Source organism: Bidens hawaiensis, unplaced genomic scaffold (assembly GCF_021521415.1).
Source record: "Bidens hawaiensis isolate Kalapana, Puna unplaced genomic scaffold, B.hawaiensis_p1.1 tig00002553_1, whole genome shotgun sequence".
In the NCBI taxonomy this organism is placed as follows: Eukaryota; Viridiplantae; Streptophyta; class Magnoliopsida; order Asterales; family Asteraceae; genus Bidens; species Bidens hawaiensis.
Genome location: NW_027491139.1, coordinates 1,731,379 through 1,749,421, shown reverse-complemented (window position 1 = coordinate 1,749,421; position 18,043 = coordinate 1,731,379). Strand labels below are relative to the sequence as shown.

The 18,043-nt window shown below is 34.9% G+C and overlaps 1 protein-coding gene across 1 annotated transcript; it reads left to right on the top strand.

The window, feature by feature from the left end:
- The first annotated feature begins 13,184 nt into the window (after positions 1-13,184).
- LOC143620189 (uncharacterized) lies at positions 13,185-15,011 on the top strand. The gene is made up of 2 exons (XM_077091928.1): positions 13,185-13,815; positions 14,826-15,011. The coding sequence occupies exons 1-2, from the start codon at positions 13,296-13,298 to the stop codon at positions 14,975-14,977; spliced, it is 672 nt and encodes a 223-aa protein (XP_076948043.1). The 5' UTR covers positions 13,185-13,295; the 3' UTR covers positions 14,978-15,011.
- The last annotated feature ends 3,032 nt before the right edge of the window (positions 15,012-18,043 follow it).

Here is an 18,043-nt window from a genome sequence, read left to right as displayed (position 1 = left end):
TGCTTTTTACGAATAGATACATGATCATAGAACTTTAAAATCATACGAGTCTGTAACATAATTTAAGACCCGATCGATGAAAATAAATATAGTTTATATTATATATTTTGATTTGATCTATTTTGACTATTCACCTGGAAGTAATTCTTTCATCTAAATTCAACAAGTTAATTATGATATATAATAATTCTTGATATGATATAAAAAACATCTCTTTTTATGTTCTCCGAGGAATATTTTAAGACAACTGGTTTTCTTGAAACAAAATCAATATTCAGGTAAACTGTACAATTATTATTATTTATTCATTTTTATGTATTTTAAGCTGACTTCAGTTAATCAAATTGCAGGTCTTAATTACAAGATCCAGAACAACATTGACATTATTCAGCTAAGGTGATCAAACTCAATCAGAATGACTAAGTACGATTACGTAATCAGCGATCTACCGATCTACAAAGCTGCATTGCTAGACGACTGGGACTCGGTTAGCGAACTGTTCGAACAAGAACCAGACTTAATGACGAAACAGATAACATACTGGTGGGAGACGCCTTTAATAATCGCGGTTGGGACAAACCGCTCCCACCGGTTTGTCAAGAAGCTTATCGAACGCATTGTTGCCGTTGGTGCACAGGATAAGATCTTTGTGACGAGTTATGGAGGAAACAACCCGCTCCATTATGCTGCTAAGGTTGGGAATACGACTGCTGCAAGGCTTTTGGTGGAGCAGAACTCGAATATGACGTGAGTTCCGAATCCGTACCATAATACGCCGTTGAAGTTGGCTGCATGGCATGGACATAAGGAGACGTTGGAATACTTGTTGACGGTGACTCGTGATTTGCTTCCTGGAGAAGATGGTGTTAGTCCGTACACCGGAGTTGCCGGTGGTGATCTCATTACTCTCACAATTATGGCTGGGTTCTATGGTAAGCACGATTTTGATTTTGAACCATCTATATACACACACTATATGACATCTAATCTCACGTATTAAAAGGTCATCCGGTTACATGTGGTTAGTTAACCGTTTTAACCAAAATACTTCAATGTTTGACCATATTTCCAAGTTTGACCGTCATGCTGAGAACTGATTTTGGCTAAACGACCATTCTGAGTTCTGACTAATAATTTCAAAGTTTGGCCGATGGTCTGGAGTGTTTTGTGGACTGTCGTTTCAAGGTTTGACTATGAACGATTGTTTGAATATTGGCAAAACAATCGTTCTGATCAATAATTTTCAAAGTTTGAACATAATGGACTAAATGGTAATACAAATATGGTTCAAATGGCTGTTTTAACCAATATTTTTTTGAAGTACTTTAATCTTTTTGGTCAAAGCGCTCGTATGAGTGTTTTGTGGACGGCCGTTTGATGACCTTGTTAAGTGTTGAGCTGGAAATTGGAGTGTAATAGTGTCATGTTATATGACTTAATATAGTTAGTCAATGAAAGTCAACTGTTGTTGAAGGTTAAAGAGGTTAATAATGTTTTGGGCTATTATTGACAAGTCTTCAATAGTTCAGGGGTCTTTTTGGTAATTCTTAAAGATTAATCAGTTAACCGTTGTTAACAGATTAGGGCATATATAATTGGGGATTTCTCAATTAGAGTTAGTTCAGTTCATTCTTCTTTTCATTTTTGTAATTCATTTCTTTTCAATTCATCTTGTAAACATTTTAATCAGTTCTTGATAATAGTCAATTGAGAGTTCTTATATTGTATCTGTTTATATTATTCCGCAAGATTGTAACAATTGGTATCAGAGCTTTGGCTCTCGATTCCGAACAGACGAACTCTACAATTCGTTTGAAGATTCAAGAATGGTGACCGGAGCGAAGTTTGATATTGAAAAGTTTGACGGGAAGAACGATTTTAGCCTGTGGCGAGTAAAGATGCGTGCACTTCTTGTACATCAGGGCATCTCCGTTGCTCTGTTGGGTGAACCAAATATGCCGGAAGTTTTGACGGATAAAGAAAAGAAGGATATCCTGGAGAAGGCTCATAGTGCAATAATCTTGAGTCTGGGAGATCGTGTTCTAAGAGAGGTTTCCAAGGAGCTTACTGCAGCCGGAGTCTGGGCAAAGTTGGAATTGTTGTATATGACAAAGTCTTTGGTAAATCGTCTATACTTAAAGAAACGGTTGTATATGTTTCAAATGGCATCTGGTAAGTCCCTTGAAGATCATATTGATGAGTTTAACAAGATCATTCTTGATCTTGAAAACATTGAAGTGGAGATTGATGATGAAGATGAGCAATCATCTTCTTGGCATCATTACCTGTGTCATATGAACATTTTGTAGATACTTTAATGTTTGGAAGGGATAGTTTGTCTATGGAAGATGTAGTTTCTGCCATGAACTCAAAAGAGTTACACAAGAGGGGTGAAACAAAAGATGAAGGTGCTGATGGTTTGTTTGTCAGAGGTAGATCTGAAAATAGGAATTTAAAGAATAAGAATCCTATTGTTAGATCTAAGTCAAAGGGAAAGAAAAGATGTTTTGTGTGTAATTCAGACAGTCATTTCAAAAGGGACTGCCCTGAATGGAGGAAAAAGAAGGCTGAATTCAAAAGTAATAAAAAGAATCCTGGAACATCAGAAGAGTTCCAAGATGGTTATGATAGTGCAGAAGTCTATGTGGTTACAAATCAAGGTTCTAAAGATGATTGGGTATTATACAGTGGTTGTTTATATCATATGACTCCTAACAAGGAATGTTTCAAAGATTTAGTTGTTGAAAAACAAGGGATTGTTCAATTAGGGGATAATAGATCTTGCCAAATTCAAGGTATTGGTTCTGTCTCATTTAAGTTGAATAATGAGTCTGTAATAAATCTTGATGAGGTAAGATATATTCCTGATTTGAAAAGGAATTTAATATCTTTGGTAACTTTTGAGAAGAATGGTTGTCATGTTAGTCTAAAAGATGGTAGAGCCAAGATTATTAGAGGTTCCATGGTTGTCTTGAATGGTACTAGAAAGGATAACATATATGTGTTAGATGGTCAGTTTGTGACAGGTTCTGTGTCTATTGTAGAGGATAAGTCAGTCAAGGATGCTATGATGTGGCATAAAAGGCTTGGTCACATGAGTGACCAAGAGTTGACTGAATTAAGAAAACATGGTGTATTAAAAGATCTAGTGGGCTGTGATTATGGTGAATGTGAAAATTGTATGTTGGGAAAGGCAAAGAGGGTTAGATTCACTAAAGGAATTCACAGAACTAAGGGAATACTAGATTATGTACGTGCAGACATGTGGGGTCCTACCAAACATGTCTCTTTGGGGGGAGCCACATACTTCTTGTCTATAATTGATGACTATTCAAGAAGAGTATGGGTCTATATTCTGAAAATAAGTCTGATGCCTTTAATAAGTTTAAGGATTGGAAGGTATTAGTAGAAAATCAGACTGAAAGAAAGATAAAGAAGCTAAGGACAGATAATGGATTGGAATTCTGTAGTGGTGAATTTAACCATTATTGTAGACAATTTGGGATTGATAGACATCATTCTATACCAGGAACTCCCCAACAAACTGGACTGGTAGAGAGAATGAATAGAACTCTTTTAGAAAAGGTTAGATGCATGCTCTTTACAGCTGGCATGCCTAGATGCTTGGGCAGAAGCTTTAAAGACTACCGCATATATAGTTAATAGGTCTCCTTCTTCAGCAATTGATATGAAGGTACCTATGGAGATGTGGTCTAGTATGAAGACTAGTCATGATAACTATGATAACCTTAAAGTGTTTGGATGTTTGGTCTATTCTCATATTAGTCATGGTAAGTTGAATCCTAGGGCTCAGAAATGTATTATGCTAGGATATCCTGATGGTGTAAAGGGATATAGGTTGTGGAGATTAGAAGAAGGTAGTCCTAAGGTTATTGTGAGTAGAAATGTGGTGTTTAAAGAAGATATTATGTATAAGGATGTGAAGGGTAAATCAGTAATTAGTCAGGATGAGACTAATAAAGTTCAAGTTGAGGTGGAGTTATCTCATAAAGAAGCTGCTGGTTCATCTGCTCCAGGAGGTAATACTGAAACATCACAAGATGCAAATGATGATCAAAGCATTGCAGTGAATAGGCCCAGAAGAAATATAGTCCAGCCTCTCAGATATAGAGATGAGGATCTGTCTGCAATAGCTTTTCATGTTGCTGCAGAAGAATGTACAAATGAACCTTTGACATATCATGAAGCGGTTAATTCCAATAACAAAGAAAAGTGGTTGGATGCTATGCAAGATGAAATGTTATCTTTGCATAAGAATCAAACTTGGATTTTGGTTGAAAAACCAGAAGATCAAAAACTGGTAGATTGTAAATGGATATACAAGGTAAAAGAGGGTATGCCAGAAGAGGATCCAAGGTTTAAAGCCACGTTAGTGGCTAAAGGATTCACTCAAAGGGAGGGAATAGATTATAATGAGGTGTTTTCACCAGTTGTAAAACATTCTTCCATAAGGGCAATATTGTCAATTACTGCAGTTTTTAACTTAGGGCTAGAGCATCTGGATGTTAAAACTGCATTTTGCATGGTGATTTTAATGAAAAGATATATATGAGACAACCTCCAGGTTTTGAGGAAAAGGTTCAAGGTGATAAGGTATGCTTGTTACAAAAGTCTTTATATGGACTAAAGCAATCACCAAGACAATGGTATTTGAAGTTTGATGGCATATAGTGTCACATGGTTTCAAAAGAAGTTGTTATGATACCTGTGTATACTATAAGGAATATAGTGATAAGAATTTCATTTACTTGTTACTATATGTTGATGATATGCTAATAGCGTGCAAGGATCAAGGTCATATTGATGACATAAAGAAAATTCTAATGTCTGCCTTTGAGATGAAAGAGTTAGGGGAAGCAAAGAAGATTTTAGGTATGGAGATTCATAGAGACAGGGCTGCTGGAACAATTAAGTTGTCTCAAGAATCATATCTGAAGAAAGTTCTAAGTAACTATCATATGGATGACTGTAAGTCAGTACTTACTCCTTTAGCTATGCATTTTAAGTTGTCTGAATTAGATTGTCCTAAGAATGACGAAGAAAAGGGTAAAATGGTAAATGTGCCTTATGCAAATGTTGTGGGGAGTTTGATGTATCTGATGGTCTGCACTAGGCCTGATATTGGACATGTTGTTAGTATAGTTAGTAGATATCTTAGTAATCCTGGGAAGTTACATTGGGAAGGTGTAAAGTGGTAAGGTACTTGAGTGGCACCAAACAAATAGGGTTGGTTTTTGGTAATTGTTCTAGTCAAGATCAGATTGTTAAAGGGTATGTAGATTCAGATTTTGCTAAAGATCTTGACAAAGGTAGATCAATAACAGGCTATGTGTTCACGGTGTTTGGTGGTGCTGTAAGCTGGAAGTCAACTTTACAAAAGGTAGTAGCTTTGTCTACTACAGAAGCTGAATTTGTTGCTTTGACAGAAGCAGTTAGAGAGTGCATATGGCTTAAGGGTTTTATGTCTGAGTTGGGTTTGTCTGTGGCTGATGGATTGGTTCGTTGTGATAATATAGGTGCAATTCAGTTATCTAAACACCAAGTTTTTCATGACAGGTCTAAACATATAAGTGTAAAGTTGCATTGGGTGAGAGAAGTCCTAAGTTCAAAGGAAGTAAGGGTGGAATATGTGGACACTAGGGATAATGCAGCAGATACGTTGACTAAATGTGTTCCTGGTAATAAGTTTTTGCATTGTTTGAATTTACTGCAGATTACTTAGCATCAGGGGCATTATTGGAAATTTTCATTTTTCACTCAAAGGTGGAGATTGTTAAGTGTTGAGCTGGAAATTGGAGTGTAATAGTGTCATGTTATATGACTTAATATAGTTAGTCAATGAAAGTCAACTGTTGTTGAAGGTTAAAGAGGTTAATAATGTTTTGGGCTATTATTGACAAGTCTTCAATAGTTCAGGGGTCTTTTTGGTAATTCTTAAAGATTAATCAGTTAACCGTTGTTAACAGACTAGGGCATATATAATTGGGGATTTCTCAATTAGAGTTAGTTCAGTTCATTCTTCTTTTCATTTTTGTAATTCATTTCTTTTCAATTCATCTTGTAAACATTTTAATCAGTTCTTGATAATAGTCAATTGAGAGTTCTTATATTGTATCTGTTCATATTATTCCGCAAGATTGTAACAGACATGGAATCAGACCGGGGTGGTGCAGGTATAGCATGACTGCAACTAGAAGATTCACAGTTTCATTGACTATATCGGGTTGAATTTGTTGATGCAGATGTGGCGCTAGAGATAATCGATTTGCACCCGAACATCGTGTTGGAAAGCGATCGGAACAGCAAAACGGCTTTGCAAATATTGGCTCAAAAACCTAAAATATTTCCAAGTGGAAGCAGGCTTGGATTTTGGGGACGTATTATATATTCACGTGAGTTTTTCTTCTAAAATATAACTATATTACAATTTTACAATTTACAATGTGCAAATATTATAAAAACGTAACATGAAATTGTTTTTTTAAGTTCTTTTAGTAAAAATAGATTTTTACGATTTTTTATGTGTCTTGACATGAAAGCATGTGTAAATCACTATATAGCCTAAAACCCGCAGAGTTGTCACTTGTTAATTACTCCATGTGTCGCGTCCAAACGTGACAAGAACTTGGTTGGTATCACTTTGGTTTGTTAGGTAGCAAATAACGCGCGTAATGTATCTAGTTTTTTTTTTTTAAATTTCAACAATCGTATATTTAAAGTATTGTATTTTAAAAATAATTTACTTAAACAATAAAATAACTAAATAAGTGTGGTTAGTTCGCTATAGTGACCGATGTCGTAAACAAATGAAAATGACTTGAATAGTTTTTTGTCGACACCGAAAAAAATTATTCTAGGAATGCCCCATTTTGTTAAAACTAGTCAGCCACCCCATCATCATACCATGCACCCTAATTAGATGAGAGCACGTATTTTGGTTAGAAAACTTGTTTATGTTATTTATTTAACTTACTTGTACTTTTGGTTATGGTTTTTTGGTTTTGTTTTTCTTTTGTGAAAGTGATACCTTTATTTAACTTACTTGTCCTTTTGGTTATGGTTTTTTGTTTTGTTTTTCTTTTGTGAAAGTGATACCTGTGAAGAAGAGTAAAGCAACTACTCAAGTCAAAATCTTGCCGAGGATTTTTAACAAGGTATAAATTAATCTATGAGTTTCTTAAACCAAATCTATAAATATATTACAAAATGACACCTAAATTATGCAAAAAGTAATATGGACACTCGAAGATTTCGAAGTTGGAGAACTAAGACCATTACAACGTGTATAATGCTATTTAGGACGGCATATCGTGTGGTTATAACTTTTAAACCTTTGGTCATTTTCTCTTATACAGTTCAGTGCTGGATTTTGGAGCGCCCTTCATTACGTGGGTACGCAATGCCATTATATTTTCAACTATAAACAACTTATGGTACTTACATGTAACAGATTCATCTCTAATTGCGACATATTGTGTTTGTAGCTCCAACAATCAAGAACATCCATGATATCAAAGTAAATAATAAACTGAGCAGCTCACTCGTGGAGCGTATATGTAAAATCGTTATAGAAAAGGTTTGATCACGACATAACTTGGAGTATTTTGGGATCTGCAATAACTACAGCTGTCAAATACGGGACTCATGAGCTTATTGAAGAATGCATATTAACCTATCCAGGCATAATATGGTACGATGTTGGTGGGTTTTATTTGTTCCTTGCAGCCATCAAACGACGCCAAGAAAGAGTGTACAATCTTGTGCACCAAATGTCTGGCCACAAGGTATTTGCAGCAACACAACTTGATGGTGAAGAAAATGAGAATGCATTACATATAGCTGCAAAATTAGCTCCACCTCATTGACTTAACGTTGTCACGGGTGCAGCTTTGCATATGCAGCGTGAGCTTCAATGGTTTCAGGTATATGTTCCTCATCAGTTGGGGACAACAATGATGACCTATTCGTAAACGAACTGATTGAATTAAGTCGGTTTTTTTTTGCTTGAGTATGGGTTCAGTTGGGTCAACTCAAGTTATATAACAAGCCAATTTGACTCTACTTAAATTATACATGTCAAAACAGGCCACTATTATAAGTTATTAAAACTTGTTTATTTAACATTGTTCCAGACCAACGACATATGTTTGTCTCCACCACCTACTCGTCGTTGTTGACGCCACACCTTCACCAGTCGTCATGAAAAAATATAGCAGATGAACCCATTTTGATACTTTTTATCTAACATGACTCATTTCAATCCGAGCCCATTTTGGATAGAACTTGTGTGTTTTGACCTGAACAAAATTGATATGTAAAAAAAATCATGTTTGACCTAAACCTATTTTGCTAAAATCCCGATTTAGCACGTGTATCCGAAAACATTCGAGTAACCCTTTTTGTCAATCTTACACAAATATATACATTATTTTCTTCACTTTTCTTTTTAACAAATTAAATAGCATGCATTTTGTGCAGGAAGTCGAAAAATTTATAGAGCCTTCCTATAAAGAAGATTTAAACAAAAAAGGGCAAACACCAAGAATGGTTTTCACTGATGCGCATAAAGATTTACTTGCAGAAGGGCAGCAATGGATGAAAGAGACATCATCTTCATGTACTGTGGTAGCAGCTCTCTTAGTAACAATGGCATTTGCGGCCACATTCACTCTCCCAGGCGGAAATCAAGACAATGGCAACCCGATGTTCCTAACCTACGACACATTTATGATTTTTATTGTATCAGATGCCGTTGCATTGTTTTCTTCATCAACTTCAGTGTTGATGTTTTTAGGAATTCTGACTTCGCGATATGCAGAAGATGACTTCCTTTACGCGTTACCAAAAAGACTGACGATTGGACTTCTTTCGTTATTCATGTCAATAGCATCAACTATGATTGCATTTAGTTCAGCTCTTGCATTGGTGCTAAAAGATAAGGTTACATGGATTGCAGCTCCACTTATTATAGCGACAAGTATTCCTGTGTGTTTATTTGGCTTGTTACAATTTCCTTTGCTTGTGGAGCTAGTTAACTCAACATATGGAAGAAGTGTTTTTCGCCAACAAAATGCTCGAAGGATTCATTAGCTCGCTATATATTTTCCAAAGATCAAACTAGCACGTGTCTTGTATTGTAATATTTGCATAAAGATAAATTCTTTAAAGTTTTTGTTTGAAATGTCACAGGGGATGTTGGAAACGATTTAATCATTTGGGATTTGGCCAACAAAAAATGTAACAAATTTGGCTTTGTTCTTTTTGTAATGAGTAGAAGAGTTTAGAAATATGCTTCTTCAAGAAAAAAATAACTAAAAAAATAGTAACTGTTTTTATTGGAGCAGTTGGAGTTTGGTAGGCTTATTTTAGATCATTTTTATTGCTAAGTTGATTACCACATAGTGATTTAACTGATTATTGCAAATTGAAGAATCAAAATCAGAAAACCAGCCACTATCATAGTAATTTTTTTTAAACGTACATGTACACACACCTCTAATGGGTTATTAGGGTCCAAATCAATTGTATGTTTTAGTTCACCATCTGGCGAAGATGTACACGGGCAAATGTCCGCCATATAAAGTTCCCAACTCAGAAACACCGAAACATGCCGAAGGCTGCGTAAAAGCCGACAGAGGCTCCCCATATTAATGTTGTTATTATGGTCATATGTGAGGTTGGTACCGCCGCTCATATTCATGAATGTAGTTGTTAAAAGAATATGGTTTTGCTATTCTAAAAGGGCTAGCATATATAGCGGGATTTTTTTTAGTGGGTTCAGTAATATTCAATATTCGAATGAATAACTGGACTATCAAATTTTTGGTTCGGATAGGGTCACATGTTGTACAAAGTAGGAGTGAGCAACAGATCATACATCGACTAAACCAGACCGGGGGAGTGTTCTACACCAAACAAAGGTCTGGGCAGCGATTTAGGCGGCAGGGTACAAGGGGCAAAGCCCTTGGCTGGGTTAAAAAAATGGTTTTCAGTATCAATTAAAGCAACGGTTACGGAAACTACCATCAAGACAATTATTTCTACCAACAAACACAATGTTTCGGGAAAGATTTTGCTTTCACCTGTTAAAACACCTATTATAAGGGATTATGTTGTTCTCTTATATACAATAAATTCGCAGATTCATTTCTCATAAATCGCGTCTCGTACTTAAGAAATACTCTGGTTCTTATCATTTAGAAGATTTCGTACGAGCGAAATATATACTTTAATTTTAATATGAAAGTGATTAGCATAATGTTGAAAACTATGTAGTCATTGCAAAATCATAAAAACCTTACAAGAATTAGGATTTGGATCAAGATTAGTAAGTAGATTAAGATTTGGATTAGGATTAGGATTAGGATTAGGATTAGGATTAGAGGTAATGCTAGAGGTAGGTGCAGAAACAAGTTCTCAAGCAATAGCGCTAGCGTTAAGATGAAGATTAGCTTTAGGATTCTGATTCTGGTTCTAATTCTGATTCCTATTTCAATTCTAATTCCCATTTCAATTCCTATTCCTATTCACATTCCTTTAAGAATATTATTATTATTATTTGTTTGGGTGGGGTCAGGGGTTGAGGGGTAATCAAACACTGAAACACACAGTTAAATTAGTTTATAGACTATATAGTATTAAAAATTTTAAATTTATTAAACTTCATAATATTTATTTAATAGTATATAATTTTTTTTTACCGTTAGTTTAAATTCCCCACCAAACCGCTATATTTTCAAATTTTAAATATCATGTTAACCCTCTAAATCCATCATAAAGACATCCCTCAACTCCACTTTAATGTCCTGTTTTTTAGTTTTTTAAAGAAGAGAAAGGAAAGGAAAACTAAGGATAGTTAAAAAATGGGTGTTCTTAAGTTTTTTAAAAATGAAAAGGAAAATAGTAGAAGGATTTAGGAGGGATTAAATTAATGTATTTTCCTAAAAATTATTCTCCAAAAAATGAGATGATTATTAAGGCTATATTCCTGAGTTAAAATAACGGAGGGAAAGGAAAGGAAAGAACAGTTAGAGGAAATAAGATAAACGGGTGTTCCAGAGTATTTTTAAGGATGGAAAGCAAGAGAAGGGTGGGAATCAGAAGGAAAATTAACCTTTTTTCTCATCTTTCCAAATTAGAAAGAATCAAAAAGAAAAGAAAGCTAGAGAGATTTAATCAAACTCAAATTCCAAACTTACCCTCCTCAGTTCATCTTCTCTGGAACCCTAAACCAAATTTCCGTCAATCAACAACCATACTCCGACGTAGCGACGCTCAAGAACACCGCCACCTGCAACTTTCTTCTCACCTTCGTTCCTATTATCAGGTAACTTCAGGTGATTATAGTTTTAGGCTTTGTTTCTTGCTTTAAAAAGTTGTGTGAAATTTTTATATCATACTGGTCAATTACACTGTGCATTTTCTTCTTTTGTTAATGACCTATTTGATTCATTTATTTGATTATTTTTTAAGGTTGTTAGTTATGTATAGATAATTTATGTATTACATTATTATAGTTCAGAAGCTGTAAATGACCCAATTTTTAACTGCCATTTTTTGGCTCAAGTAGCTCAAATTTGAAATTATTTTGCCTGCCTAGATCCTAATTCAAGTTTTGTTGTTTGTGTTAAAGTGATTTGATCGATTTGTCATTCATTTGACCAAATTTTGTTAACGAGAAGAGCCAACGAATGTTATCCCGTGTTACTAAAAGGGTATGATAGTAAAATTGCAATTTTCTTTTCTTCTCCTAACTCGGGAACACACAAAATGTATAAGTTTCTTTCCTTTCCATTAAACTCGGGAACACGAAAAAAAACTACATATTTTCCATTCCTTTCATTTATTTTCTCTCCAAATTCATTTCCTTTCTTTTCCCTTGTTAAATGAAACTCAGGAACAGAGCGTAAGGATAACTATTTTTTACATAGTTATCCTTTCCTTTCCCTCTAATTTCCTTCCAACTCAAGAACACACCTAATTAAAAAAAATTTCCTTCCCTTTCTTATCCTTCCCTCTCATTTCCTTTTCTTTCCTTGATTAAAAAACTCAAGAACAAGACATAAGAGCTACCAGTCGCATCACTAACATTAGCTCATTATTTTGTTATTGGTAGCTCCTGTAAATGCAAAACAACCCCTCATAAATGCAAAGCAAGTTTGTGATATCTAAGACGGGACATCCTTATAAACCAAAAGTCTTTTTATCCATGACCGTTGTTACAAACAACCCCTCATACGGAACAGTATGTCCACCTCAACTGGGTTTGCCAACATCACACGTAGAGATGTGAGATTAGCCTAAGAGCCTCCTCTAAACACCCCCGGGACTTATCGTCTTTGAGGAAGTCTGACCCACATAACATTAGTGGTATGAATTTTAATAATCAATTCATCTAGAGATGATTTTTTGAGTAAATTATAGCTAGCAAAGATTGAGTTTCATTTATGCCGATTTTACTGATAAATATTGCAAAGAATTCCCCGGGTTTAAATACAGACATGATTAATTTGGTCAGAGATGTCCTTTGTGATGTGTTAAAACGGGCGGGAATCTCGGCAAGAAAAGAGGCTCCTGTGAATTTCTTGTCGGATCCACGTGAAGGAAGGTCTACTCTCCGACCAGCGGACATTCTTGTGTTTGGGTGGGCGGGGGAAAGCATGCTTGTGTGGACCTTACTGGGGTGTCCCCTCTTGTCGGGCTTAGGGACACCGGGTTTGTTGCTAGGCATGCCGTGCTAAAGGCAGAAGCAGGAAAAATCAACACGTCTTCATTCCTTTTGTTTTTGACACATTTGGGTCTCTTTCCCCCGATGCTGCTACGTTTCTAAAAAGAGTTCAGCGGGTCGTGTACAGTAACTCATCGACGCCGAAGAACGATAACTTTGTTTTTAGTAGGATCGGTTTTGCCATTCAAAAGGGGGTGGCGGCGCAGCTTGTTGCCCGCTTACCTGCCTCTTTATTGTAATTAGATCCTTTTATTTTTAATATGAATCTAAGTAAGTTTTCTAAAAAAAAAAAGCAAAAAATATTGTATAATTTCAATGATTTTGTAACGTTCTCTTTAAAGTCATAAAAATACCCATATGTCAAATATACTTTTACATTTCTTTTAAGATATGATTCTTTTGATTAAATTTGAATGTGCACTTTCACATTTCTTTTAGAGATGCAAATTCTTAGGATTACTGTACAGCCACTTAACTTCATCCAATAAGTCAAGGACTTACAACTAGCATTGACTCACATTTAGCTGATCATACAAATTTGATCAGAATGACTAATTTGGATGATCATATACTCCACGAGCTGCCAATTTACAAAGCGGCTATACATGATGATTGGAAGTCCGCTAGTCCATACTTCCAACAAGACCCTGACCTAATGACGAAACAGATAACACTTGCGTTGGAGACGCCCTTAATGATAGCTGTTGGGACGAATCGCTCCCACCGCTTTGTCCAGAAGCTTGTGGAAAGTATAGATGCCACTGGTGCAACGGACAAGATGTCCGTGGTGAATGTTGATGGATACACCCCGCTCCATTATGCTGCTAAGGTCGGAAACACGATTGATGCAAGGCTTTTGGTGAAGCACAAACCTGATATGACGCAAGTTCTAAACCTTTCCCATAATACGCCTTTAAAGTTGGCCGCATGGAACGGAAATAAGGAGACGTTGGAATACTTGTTGACGGTGACTCGCGATTTACTTCCGGGAGAGGAAGGGATTAGTCCATACACCGGAGTTGCCGGCGGAGATCTCATTACTCTCACTATCATGGCTGGATTCTACAGTAAGTGTTATCACTGCTAGAAAACTAACTAAAAAATGTTGGTAAACTCTCATCACCCCCCCCTTTTTTTTAAATTCTCAAACTAGCCATTTATGACCAAGGTTTTCCAATTCTAGCCCAAGACCTAAACAAATTCCCAAACTAGCCATATTATCCCGTCGGTTCCAACCAAAACACTAACTGATCCGATTGAATTTGTGGCCAATCACGACGCGCCACGTTTCCTGATGTTCCGTCGGATCCGACGTTTTAAGATTCTGGCCGACCGATTAGCTGGAAGAACCGTCGGAGGAGAAGCCAATCGGCTCCGACGGAAACAATGTCTGAAGGCCGGATTTGGCTGTTTAATTTGTCCAACGAATCCTAGATTTTTCAATTCGAGGGGTTTTGATTTTGTGTTATAGAGTGAAATTGAACAATATGATTATGTTCTTCTCGAAAAACTATGCGATTTGCACTATGTATTTGTTTGATTTTGTGAAGAAATAAGAAAGATAGAGATGGATGTTGGTTATGAAGGTTTAGAGTTTGAGAGGTTAATTAAAGATTAAGAATTTAGTCGGACCCACTAAAATTCAGTCGGAACCGACGGAATTTTTAAGAAATTCGGTCGGATCCATTAAAACTTTGACACGTGGCGCGATTTTAAAGGTCCAAAAATTCAGTCGGATCAGAAATGGTTTTAGTCGGATTTGACTGGGTTTTTTTTTTTGGCTAATTTGAATATTTTGTTTGGTCTTGGAGTATTTTTGAAAAATCATGGTAAAAATGGTTATTTTGAAAAATTTCCTTTTTTTCTTCTTCCTGTTTTGTGTGTCTAGTTCCTTACAAAATTTAAATAAATAATCAAATAAACTTTATATTCCATCTCATACAATAATCTCCTAAAAACAAATTAAACTCATTTTATGTTTTTTATCTTCAAACTCTTTATTCAGTTCACTAACTATTTGTATTTCTCGGTCATCAATTCTCATAATTCAGATCAAGGGTTAAATTTGGTGATGCAGATGTGGCGTTAGATATAATCCACAAGCACCCGAACATCGTGTTCGAAAGGGACAGGAATGGTGACACGGCTTTGCAAATATTAGCTCAAAAACCCGATGCTTTTCCAAGTAAGCAGGCTTGGATTTTGGGGACGTTTTATATATTATTGTAAGTTTTTCTCCTTAAGCACACACTATATATGCTACCATAGTGTACAAACTTTATAGAAAAGTGACGTGAAGAGTAGAATTAAAAAATATTAAGCTTTAAACTCTTTTTATGAAAAACAAATATAACGGTTTATAACATCATCCATGTTAGAATTCATATCTCCATCTTCATTTTAAAATCTCTCTCTTCATTAAATGCATTATGATTAGATTTCCTATCTTAGTCTCCATCTTTAAAACTAGGTTAGGTACACGTGTATAACACATGTTGAAAAAATTTAATTATTTTAATCTTAAATGTATAAATAGAAAATTAATAATTAAGGATGATAAGCAAATGTATCTACAAATATGAAAACAATGTCTACAGGCTAGACATGTATAATAATCGATAGCGTGAGATAGAAATTAACTTTGTTATACTACAACATGTGATGTAAATTGAAAATTTAACCAATATAAATTACAAACAAAGTCAAAACACATGTTGCCCCCCTTTACAAAAGGTTAGGTTAGTTGTGTTACAATATGCAATGATCATATATATCAGCATACATACATCATGAAGATAATTAGAACCTAATGTAACTTTACAAGTCTGTTAACAATAGGGAAGAAATAATCATATGAAAAAATACTTAAGGCCTAGACTACCCTTACTATCATTTGGAATTGATTCACCTTGAAATTTGTTTCATTTAACTCCTTTCAAAATTCAGTTGTTTGTCTGTTTCAACATAAATAATTTAGTAAAATATAATCACACAACAAAGCAAACATGAATATACACAATTTAATTTTACAAAATTTAACTTATTTTAAAAGAAATGCTATAAATTTAAGAAAAACCACAATGAAAGTGGCATGCACCTTCTCAATGGGAATACCTCCAACTCCCGGTGAACCTAGGACATGAGGCTTGACCTCTTCACCTACAAATCATCTAAATTTTGATGTCCTCGTGTGCAGAAAACATTAGAACGAACTTAAAGATAGACTCAATGAATATTTTTATATATAAATTTATGTCCGACTAAGGAGATCAAATTCTTCACAATTGATTAACCTTTCTTAATAAGAAAAACTACACCAGCCTCTAATCGTATAAAAAGTGAAAACAAAAAACCTGATGGAAACTAATATTCTTATATATTGAAACAAACTAAAATATGGAGTAAAAAATATAAACTACTTTAAATGTATACAGTTCTTTGATATATCAACCTTTAGCATAAGCACTGCACATGTAACTTGAAGCATATTTGACGAATTATATTTCAAACTGTTAATCTTAATCAATGCACAAAGATGCTCAGCAATACTTCAATTAAATCAAAAGAAAAATATGATAATATAGAAAAGAAAATTCAAAAAAATGTATCATTAAGGCAAGACATAGTTTTCCATATGAAATTGAAAATACAACTCCTAATCCAATGGCTACATTGATCAGTAGTGATTGATATTCTATTCTTGTGTGATATTCATCCTTGATAAGGAATAAAAATCTTACATATGAAGTTACAATATAAAAAAATATTGATTGGCCTTATATTAGAACCCAAATTAAAAAAGTGATCATGTTAGTAAGCAAAAACTAAAAATCATGTGTAACAACATACCTATCGGGAAGTTAACTGAAAGCATGACTAACATGAATTAAAATCTCACTGAGGCAATTCATCGAGCAACTTGTGTGCAGATTAAGACAAACCTTTTTTAGAACAAATTAAGATGTCATATCTTAGCAATCACTTAATTATTCAAAGCTGCACATTTGTATTTAGTGCATATGTGCATAAATACGTTTAAACATAACTTATTAAAAAACGTACATCGTAATCTAATTAGGGTTCATAATGTCATCAATAAAAAAATAGAATTAAGTACAACATGAATCAAATCAGTGATTATAGCTAACATGAAATCAAACTCAAATATCTAGAGTTCATAATCATAATATCCTATCTGAATATATTAGTGTTTATACATAACACCTTGGTGAAATCAAATTTTTAGGGTTAATAGAGATAGAGCTTAGTGTTGTTCAAAAGAATCCGAATCCGAATTCGTATCCGAATTATCCGAAAATCCGTATCTGAACTATCCGAAATTTCGGATATCCGAAATTTCGGATATCTCCCGGATATCCGAAAATTCGGATTCGGATTCGGATAGTGATTTTAGGATTTTCGGATAGTTCGGATATCTGAACTATCCGAATATTAAATTTAATAATTTTCATATATTTTTTATTTATTAGTATAAAAGAAAGAAACCCTAATTTCCCTAAACACTTTACATAAGCTCCCTCAGCCTCCAGCTCTTTACATAAGAGACCAAACCCTCAAAACCAGTCCTCCACCGTCATCTCTGCCGGCCGGCAGCCATGTCTAGCATCTCCGGCCACTGATCTATCATCTCCGTGTCTAGCATTTACACGGCTGCAAATCGGATATCTGGATATTTTGGCTATTTGTATCCATGAATCTGCCATCTATACTTTGATTTTGTATTGAGATATTTGACTATTGTTAGATTTGAAGATGTCATGAATGGTTAATCTAAGATGTTGCTTCAAGAATCAATTTAATTGTGTAACCACAGATGTTGAGTACCACAGATGTGGTTTGAAGATTCATATTCTTCTTTTGGCATATTTCTCTTTGAAAAACACTTTATTGAATACATGGTTGGATTATGGTTGAATACAAGTTGGATTATTATCAGATCCCAATCTTTTGTTGCAAACTTTTATAAAAAAAAAATGCAATACAAATTCGGATATCCGTTTCACTATCCGAACGGATATCCGAAATTTCGGATACGGATTCGGATAGTGAAATTCACTATCCGAAATGTTCGGATATCCGAAACTCCGGATATTCGGTTTTGAACACCCCTAGAGCTTACCGCATAAATAGAGAACTCATGATTGGATGGACAGTGATTGGAATTGTTAATCGTCACTTATGATTATAGACGAAACTACTATTTGCGATGAATTGATTGAATGGAATTGGTATGATAGAATTATTGTACATGAACCCAAAATGTTAAAAACCCGT

Coding starts and splice junctions, on each gene's coding strand:
- LOC143620189 (XM_077091928.1), top strand. CDS start 13,296: ATGACTAATTTGGATGATCATATACTCCACGAGCTGCCAATTTACAAA. Junction 13,816..14,825: donor TATCATGGCTGGATTCTACA/GTAAGTGTTATC, acceptor TTGGTGATGCAG/ATGTGGCGTTAGATATAATC.